Below are 10,307 nucleotides of genomic sequence, written 5' to 3' on the forward strand. Positions count from 1 at the left end.
CTGCAATAGGCAGAATATTAGCTACAAAATATTTATATTTTTATTAAAGATTGTGAGAGCAGAATGCCCCACCCAGCATTTTGCAGTCTGAAGCACACTGTTAAATTAGTTAGTTAAATTAAATAAGTTAAATTGCTTGCAGCAGGGGTTACTGAATAGTATATATGGTTTGTATGCTGCACGGTGATGATAACGTTACACTGGTGTTGCTGCTGTTAGCAAGCTGGATGTTCACACTGTGGAATTTTTAGGATGATGCAACAATAAAAACAACATGTGTACATGAAAATGTTGATCAGCTTTTCAAAATAAGACAGTGATTAGAATGACATGAAAGCCAAGCATTGATATCATAGGTCAATTTGCAGATAACATTTAAAAATAATTAGCATAAATGTGGTACGAAAAGGTTTAATTCAGTTCTGTCATTCTGAAGTAGATTGAACAAGACGTATGTTCTTGATTAAAAACAGGGTCTTTCGTAAGTCGAAAATTTTCGTAAGTCGAAGCCCCCATCGCACCTTTTGAGTGAAAGATAGGCTATAGGCTAATTGCTAACTGCAACGACGGAAGCGCAAGTACGAAAGCCAAGGGGGTTGTCACATGATTGGGAAGGCATTGTGGGCATTGTAGGCATTGTGGGCTCAGCCAATCAGAGCCAGCGGATTTTGTTACGCGGGCATTTTGCCGTAACACGGGCAGAAATATTGCCGTTAAGTTCCTTCGTAACTTGAATTTTTCGTTAAATGGGGTATTCGTAAGTCAGGGTTCCACTGTATATTATATCTGAGTTGTCTTACATCTACTTTTCTCAACATTACATCCCTGATATCTTGTTTTTTTTTACTTAAATGATTGCCTTCATTGAAAATTTGCACTACCGTCGCAGTGGAAATGTCCCTGTTTTGTTTGAATTGTCTACCAAACACAGATGCGACAGAATAAATTTTCCTTTTGTGTGTTTTTTGCATCTTCATCACTTACAATGAACCTGTTTTTGGAATGAATTAGTAATAATGATAATAACTGTACCATCTGTTGTTAGAGTCTTTGTCCCTCAGTGTTTGCTTAAAAGCTGGAAAACAAACTCATAAAAGAGATTCCACTTCATTTTGTTTTTTTAAAACAAAATCTACTTTTAAAACTTAAGTAGTTATACCGTGCACCCTTACACCCTGCAAATGAATGCAGGAGGATAATGCATTTATCTCGTTAATGTCGTTCTCCTTTTACCTTGTTTCTTTTTTTCTCTTTTTTTAAATGAATATTTTTCCCTTTTTGTGTCTTTGTGTCTCATAAGGCTCTTGTTATTTGAATGATGTTTCATACACTTGGCTTTCCTCAGCAAACAACTGTACAAAAGAATGAATGATATGAATGAATAATGAGTCTATTCAGGTAGACTGTCAAAACCTGCTCACTCTCCAGTTTGTTCTTATTTTTGTCAGATGTTTGTGTTCTCAACAGTACAGTTTCAACCTTTTCGTCAGATTAGACTGACAGGACTGAATAATGTATTTTCTTTTTCATTTGTAGATAAGTAGTGCTGAACTGTTTTTATTTGATACTGTCCTACTGTAGTTAAACTCTATAGTGCATTTTTTGTTTATGTTTATTTTTTTAAAACCTCAACTAAAAAAAACCCTGGAAAATGCTCTCTAATCCTCCAAATTATTTGTTAATTTATTGTTAAATCCCCCTGTGTCTCACAGGAAAATGGCTTTGCATACGTTTTATCTTGTGAAAAAGCTCTGATGAAAAAACATTTTGGTTTATTTTTGTTTAATTTGCAGTGTAGAGATGTTTAAATATGTTTAACTGCACATTTAATCTCTTAGATATCTTAAAATAAGATCAAGAAGTGCAATTTCAATAGCACATCTCAGTGTTTCTTTTTACTGAAAACTATTTTGAAATGTAATTGTTTATTTATTACTTAACTACTTTGGTGTAGCATGACTGGCTGTGGGGGAGGTCTTTATCATCAGGAAAAGCTGTAAAACCTATAAAAAATACAGTTAAAGGCCCACAAATGTTGGCCTGCTTCATATTTTCTAAAGCTGTCCAGTGGGCCGATTTGACAGGCCGATTCTCACACCTGTGATCTGAAGATTGAGTCATTAATGTCTGGTTTCACATGCAAAATAAGTACAAATAAATATGTGCAACTTTAAACACAACTATGAGAAAGGATTTGTTGTGCTATTATTGGATTAATTAAGATGTCATACTAGAGGTTATAGGAAGATTGAGTGAGGATGATTGTAGTACAACTGAGTACACTTTGAAATTTGGATTTAATTTAGTGTAAAATTGGTGTTGTTACTAGGGTTGCATTTAAACTATATTACATGACATCACCACGACATCACTAAATACTGCAGCAGAATAAGTGACTCATTGTGCTTATCGATGTAAAACTTGTTAGCTGTTTTGGTACTGCAAAGTTTCTTAAGAGTCAGGGTCAGAGTTGGTCAGGTCTGCTGAGTAGAACAGGCCACTAAACGCCATTGCACTAGTCACAGTGTATAAATTGTGAGATTTGCGGTAGAATATGAGTTTTATTTTTATTTATTTATTTTATACCTTAGACTGAGTAATGAAATAATACATTAAAGGCCCAAAAGTCCCAGGCCACTTACATATTTACACCTATTGGAGCTACTTGGCTATAGGAAACCATGCCGTCAGTCTCCTGTTGCACAGTTTTTGTGCTGAAGTTAACACCAGAGGAGGTTTGTAAATCTGCATCTTTACATGGTCTATAGCAGAGCTGAAGAAATTTCATGAACTCTTTTGTTACAGTGTTGTGCCATACAGTATTACAGTAGGTCTTTCTCTTCCACTCATTGTAAAGGTGGACTGCAGGTGCGTGATTTTATATTCCTCTAGCAATGGGATTAAAACTCTTAAATTCAAAGATAGATTAAAGGTTGTTACCCAGTGCTTTTGTCTGTCGTGTATAAGACATTAAATGATACTGAGAACTGTCATTTTAGCTGGTTACCTTGACATTTCACAGTTGAGCAGGAATACAAAGGTCAAAATATTTAAGAGGGTACAGAATGGTCCAAATTAGAGGAAAGTACTCAGATATAATTTACTGGTAATCTTTCTACTTATACCAAATGCACGCCATTTGCAGTTTAAAAGTAATTACAATGTAATTATATTAAAGCTTGATGAAATTTGCACTTTTTAAGGGTCCTTAGAAAGTGCAAAAATCTATCTAATGTGACAGGTGCCAAGTTGCATTAGATAGATTTTAGGAGACATTATGCCATTCCTGTAGAGCAAGTTCACTTATTTAGACTGAACTGTGCCAGCATATTGTACAAGGTTACTTTGCATTTGAATACATCTTTAAAAGTGGCATTTTTTTTTCTTGAAATTACAAGCTACAGTCAACAGATGGCAATCAACCGCAGTGCCCTCTAGCAACAGCCTGCAGACACTATTCATATGAGGGGTTTGAAAATGTCACAATGAAATGCATCTGTTGTGACACTGAAAGTCATATCATCCATTCTGGATGACACCTTTCAATGAATGATGAAGATCATATCATACATGCAACTCACCCATCATGGAATCATGCATTTACAAAGATGAATCGTTCAGGTAATTCGATTTTTTCTGTTTTGTTTTTTGTCTTTCGCTCGCATACCTTTGTCGTCTGGGTGAACTCCCTCAGAACCTTTTTTTCAGAACCGCCAACTTAACACGTAATGTGAAAGTGGGAGAGGGAACAGGACAGGTAAATATTAATCCTGACAAAAGCACCATGTTGGGTTGGAACTTCGACAGGATTATAACATATAATAGACATAAAACACCACAATATACAGTATATTCCCAGGAATCAAAAGCACAAACAGACAGACTTGAGCAGACCCAAATATTTAGAGACACATTGCACATCAAATCATTAGTCACAGACAAAAAATAAGACAGAGGTTAGCAATGTGTTGTTACAGCAAGCATGTAAATGCTGTACTGTACAACTGATGATTAGACATAGCTTCACACTTTCTTACGCATTTTCTCATGGTAGACATCTCAGGATGTTTCTTGTGCAGTGCTTGAGAGAAATTATGTATAAATAGAAAAGCAATTTGTGGAAAGATGATTTCAAATAAGCCTTCATTTTGTCTTCTATCAAACAGAGACACAATTTCATTTTCAGCTCCCTCTTTATTTGTGGCAGCTTCAAGTGTGTGTTGAATTAATCTTCGATGATCTTGCTTTGATCTTCCATGTCCCCAACGGTTGCATTGCCAGCATTGCTTCTCAGATGAATCCTGAGTATTCTTTGTCTTTGGTCATGAAGAAATCTTTTTTAAACATGATGAGAGCTTGTTTGCATCTTCTCTTGTGTTGTCAGTGATGCCGCTGATCATTTCTTTGATCGACATCTTCATTCGAGTGGAGAAGCTAGTGACTGAAAAATGACTTCTCTTCTTAGACAGAAAAAAAGAAGAAAAATAGCATCTGTTTTCTCATTGCCACACAAAATCTCGATATCTTGCAGGGATCTTGTATCGACTGCTTCCACTGAAGAAAATAGGCAGCTGTATTGTTTATCTTCTTTTTAAGTTGTTGGTGATGGCCTTCATATTACACATTTTATTGTAATTTTATTCTTTAAGTACCATTTGGCATGTCATTTTTACCTGTTGCTTTCTTGTCTTAATTATTCTTGAATGCAGTGTCACACAGCTCTTTAGTTTTAATAAAGTTTAGTTGTTTGCTGTCTGTGAGGAGGATCCTGTTCTTGTGTGTCACTGCAATAATAGAACGTACAGGGTGACAAGGTTGCAATACTAACCGTTGACTGGCTTCTTTACTTACCCGCCTGCCCAGTGGCAGTCTGATCGGTCACCTTTGACTTCTTCGACATCTTGGTTTTCTCTTGAGCTCTGCTGATTCAGAAGGCTCTGCACTAAAAGACAGAATAGGAAATCTAAAATCTACTGTACAAGTGTGGCTCAAATCAAATCCCTGATATAAGACATTTGTGTCAGAGTTTGAGGTGTTAGTCTTTTAATTTTGGGATTGTTTTCTTTTTGAAAATTTAAGCAGACGCCATTTAAAAGTTTTAATAGAGTAATGTAGTGCTTTTGAAGCAGACTGCTCTAATTACTTTTCCAGTGGCACAAAGTGATCATCAGCACCCGTTCAGCCAACGTCATTTACAGTGAATGTCAGACTTAACATGGGATTATTCTGTGTCTCAGGATTCCTTTGCATACATTTGTTAATTAACCGAGGTGCTCAATGAAACCTCATATAAACATGGAGAAGATTTGGAATTAGATTGATAATGCTGCACACTGTACAGCAATAATTATATGATCACCCAGTTAATGACAATAACTTACATGCCAGTGTAAAATTTATAATTTTACAGACATTATACTGCGAACATTTTTAAACATTTTACTGTTCTTAGAAGAGTTCTGGGATCTTCTGTACAATTCTGGATGAAGTCGGTGACAAGGATCAAATGAAATTCAAAGGAAATTCTTTATATTTAATTGCTTAGGATATATGCTTATGACTGTGTAATGCCGCAAAATGATTTGAGGATAATTAATTTGGTGTGTGTGTGTGAAAATATACATCAAAGTTTTCCATAGTACTACATTTAGTGAGATTTCTTGAGCAACAAGGGTTTCACTGGCTCAGAGTCACACCACCGTGGTCAATACATCACCTTTTTTTTTTAGCTCCGTAAGTGTTTGAAAGCTGAAGAGATGAAGCTATAAAGGAAAATTGTTTTTCCATCTTGACTGAAACATTGTTTCAGATGCTCAAAAGTTAAAAGTTTCTTTGTTGTTTTGGGGTTGTTTTTTTTTTAGAACATCAGGTGCAACACAACACTTTACAAATTAGCATTCGTCACAGTTCTAAAAGGTCATGCATATGGATTTATGCCATTACTATTTTTTGTTCTTGTAAAATTTGAACCAAAGAGTCATGTTAAGACGTCTTAACTTCCTCATTGGACAGAGATTCACAGTGGGTGTGGTTACTTATGGGTAAATAATATTATTGTCATTACTTTGTAGCTCAACATGGATTTTTAGAAGATAACGTTGATGTGAAGAGGTAAGTCTTGTTCACATATATATGTATATGTATATATATATATATACATATATGTGTGTGTGTGTGTGTGTGTGTGTGTGTGTGTGTGTGTGTGTGTGTGTGTGTGTGTGTGTGTGTATGTTACCCCTGGTTCAGGATGTGTTTGAACAGTTTTTAGTGTTTAAAACATGGTTTAGTTCCTGTGTCACACTCTACTAATGAAGAAACAGACATAACCAAAATGCTCATGACTTTGAAATGTTGCTCATGTAATTCTTAAATTTATGCTTGCTTTGTTATCCTGCTTGTTCAATGTTGGTCTTACAGAAATTCAGGCATTCAGAAAGCATGTGTGCTTGAACCTATATGAACTCCTCTAATCATTTGAAGGTTGTTAGGCTGGGTGAATTGAAAGCTGGTGTGTGGTGGATATGGGTGATCTATTGAGATGATCTTTTGAGAGACTGACTGATTTGGATGTCAAATAATCTCCACATTAACATTTCCACAAATAACTGTTTTATTTATAGTTGTGCACATGCTCTAGCATATGTTAAAAAGGTTCTGGGCTCCAGCAGTGATCTTGGCACTTGGTCTGTTTTGAGAATGAACAACACATATGGTAAAGGGAAAACAGCACGAAAAAGGAGACATCTTGCAAAAGGCAACGCTCTCATCTTCTCTTCCACTTAATAGTTGTTGCTGTGCTAGCTCTTATCATTTACTGTTTTGCTGCGGCTTGCATCTGTTTTTTTTTTTTATTTTGACTTGTGGGGGAGGGGATATTCTAGACATTTTTTTTATTATCAATGCATTCCAGAATAAATCTGTCTTAGTCACTGTCCCAGAGATTCACGGATTTGTGCTGCAGGCTGCATTTCATTAAATGTTGTTACTTAAAAAAAATAAACAAAAGAAAAAAAAACATGCTTCAAAAAATCATTACATATAACCAGTATGTAGGCAGGCTGGCTGTCACTGCAGGCAAGATAACAAGCCGCCACCGCTGAAATTGGAGATGGACTATCTGAAATGCTGGGCCACTGCTACAGAAAAGTATTGGTTGTTGTTGCCTCATGTTTTCCTGTATACTTCACTACTGTACTTATTCATTATTATGTTCTTCATTTTAATTAAAAGTGGTAAAAATAGCACTGATATATTTATGATGATTGTTTTTTTATTATGTAATGACATCTATGTATTTCTTTTGCTTACAATACTGAAATGATCTCTTTCTATGTTACCAACATGAAATGGAGTCTCAAACATATAGAAATTTGTAAAGAAGACTCTTGAGAAATTTGAGAAACAGCAGACAACTAGACTGCACCCAATACGTAGGAGCGCATGTGACACCTACTGCAGATGACTGCACCGCTGACTACATATTCTGGAAATGGCATCTGGTAGCTTCTCAAATGTCCCTCACTGCACTTTTCTACACATCACTGACTGCAGCTGAGTGCACAAGATGCACAGCTGAAGTCACTTTCTAACACAAAACTGAGTCTGATGACATGTCTTTTAGTGTCCAAGTGTTAGTGGTACTATTTGAGCCTCCCAGTGGATTTGTTTATATGTTCGGTATTCAAAACATGTAAGAAATACTTAGCCTACATGTAATATGTATGTTGTAATGAGTCTGCTGGTCTTTGTCTATTTAAGCTACTAACTACACTGAATACAGCATTTTGCTTTGTTTTTTCAATCTTTAAATGCAAGAGAGATGCACCGTATGTGCTCAGTGTTAGGAGGATTTGTACATTGTGAACTGTAGCCCTGTGAATTCATTTAATGTAAAAAGAAATCCAGTTCTCTGCCAAAATACAACCCACTCCCTCTATGCAGCTTCTTGAATCTTAGGTCACATATTGATTTGATACCTCCTTCTAAACTTAGTCATCACCCAACAACCTCACAGCTCTGACCATACTGCTATGATGAGCTTGCCAGATTTAAAGCTATGAAATTCAAACTGAGAAGCCTACATGCCTTGCTTAAGTGATTTCATGCAGCAACATCAATTCTGTCCTCTTTGTAATTAAATCATGTCCTGTAAGTTTTAATGTATGTCTGAATTATTAATATGATAGCAAACCCTGCATGCACTGTAATTTTAGAAACTGAAATCAGATACCACATTCGTGACTTACAAGCACTTTTAAGCTTCAAGCTCAGTCTTTGGATAGGAAAATAGAAACATCTCTTCATGTCTCATGCATTTACACATTAGCTTTTCTATTGCAATGTTAAGCACCTGACATCTTTCTGATATAAACAGTGATGGTAGACATTGTATTCATGCAGATTGCGCTCCCAGCTGCAGACTTACAGAGGATAGGCTTTTGCAATTCATTTCTACATTTACTTATCCAGCCTTCATTTTGAGGGCCACCTACCTGCTCTCAGTCCTCTTAGCACTCTTCCCTTTCAGACAGCAGTCTGGTCACACTGTGCCTTCTCCTAATTTTTTCAGTGTAATAGATCCTTCCAGCAGTGTGCAAGTCTGAGCTCAATGCTCCTCTACTGCCCAGACCCAGTGACTGCCAAAAGCTGTTTAGGCTTTTTTGTATTAGTCGTGACCCCAAAGACATTGGAGGTTGAGTGGGTGGTGAAGTAGGGAGGTAATGTGAAGGGGTGGGGGGGTGGCAGCAGGTTGAACACCTATTAAAGAATTTTTTTTCGTTAATCCAGTTTCTGAAGCCTGAATCTTTCCCTCTCTTTCTGTCTCTTTCTAAAATGTGTGTTTAGACAACCAGCATATAAAATGATGGACAAAAAATTAATCACCATACTATTCAACACAATTTAATTATAAACTAAACCCAAATATCACCTGGAAAGGGAAGTTGCAAAACATTAAACAAAACTACACGTTTTCAGTGCAGAGATGATGTCCTGTCATCCAGTGCATTATAACTTCATAACCTAACTCTGGTATTCATCAGAAGCAATCCATTCTTGACTGCTGGGACATAATAATTATCACCCTGTCAACTTTTATTAACAAAATAGGGAGTAGCTAAATGGCTAATATTGATGTGGCAACTGGAGTAGAAATATGTATTCATGATCATCTTAAATGGGTAAAGTATGATATCCAGAGAGGGTTGTTTTCAAAATCTTCATAGCAGATTGGCACATTAGAGTTGATAAGCATCATCATGTAATATCTAACAACAGGTTTTCCATTAATGTGTTGTTGTTGTTTATCTTTCCTATTTAGGCCAAGTTTAAAGGCTGCAGCTATAAATGCTTTTGTATCATGTCTTTTTAATACACACTAGGATATTGCAGACTGAATGTCATGTTTAGAGTTGTGGTATTATTTTAAGATTTGCTATAGAAGTTGCCAGGCACTGTCTACAGAGGATTAAATAAAGAGATGATGTGTATTGTAGGTGTGTCATATTGTCCCCTCCCATTGGGTGTTCTGCCAATCACCAGGCAGCTGTTGAAACTTGCTCATGGGTGTTGACGAGTGTTAGTAACCGCAACAAAAACATCCTTACCGGAAATGCATACACACTAATACCATAATGAATTTAATGATTTAAAAATTCTAATATTCAAAAGTAGTTACGCCAAAAAATTTTAACACATGACAATATTTCCTTAAGCTTCCTGCCTTGACAGCAAACTTTGACTAAAAATAACTAAAGGTCTCCAGGCAAAATATACTAATATATAGGCCCACCACTATTTGACTTATGCTTAAGTAAATATATAGTTCATTGTAAAAATGAGAGAAAACCTATTCCAGAAAATAATTCCACTACAGAATAATCCTGCATGAGGATTTAATTTGTCATAGAGTGAGGGAGCAGCAACTTACTTGCTTCTACATATTCTACATACAATCATAAACACTTAATAAACATGCATACATTTGCATCAGATACTTAAGAGGTTTATGCGTTCACTCACATGGAAAAACGATACCACCGGCATAATTTATTGGCTGAGGTTAGACATGTCACTGGGTCAGGTCGAGGTCTGGAAAGGTCTTATGAAGACCACAAAAACTGCCTCTTGCTGTTTTTGGATGCTGTCAGCCAGCAAAAACAGTATTAGTTAATAGCAGTAGGCTCTTTCAGAAAACAAATTATGCACCTTGCGACAGTGCAAAAAATGTTCAGAATTGATTTGAGGAATATGACATTCAACAGATGTGGTGTCAATGCTCTTATGGAGCCACTTTTGCCTTCTGTTCC

General features: G+C 36.2%; 1 protein-coding gene across 1 annotated transcript in view; it reads right to left on the bottom strand.

Annotated features, from left to right (window-relative positions):
• The window catches only part of LOC113022044 (immunoglobulin-like and fibronectin type III domain-containing protein 1), a 28,859-nt gene extending 20,182 nt beyond the window's left edge, over positions 1-8,677 (bottom strand). The window contains exons 1-2 of the mRNA XM_026167024.1: positions 8,493-8,677; positions 4,852-4,942 (exon numbers count right to left, since the gene is read on the bottom strand). Coding sequence (XP_026022809.1) covers positions 4,852-4,900 — 49 coding nt within the window. The 5' untranslated portion in view covers positions 4,901-4,942; positions 8,493-8,677. The remainder of the gene's footprint in view (positions 1-4,851; positions 4,943-8,492) is intronic.
• Positions 8,678-10,307: the final 1,630 nt, after the last annotated feature.

This window comes from Astatotilapia calliptera, chromosome 5 (genome assembly GCF_900246225.1).
Source record: "Astatotilapia calliptera chromosome 5, fAstCal1.2, whole genome shotgun sequence".
NCBI lineage: Eukaryota > Metazoa > Chordata > Actinopteri > Cichliformes > Cichlidae > Astatotilapia > Astatotilapia calliptera.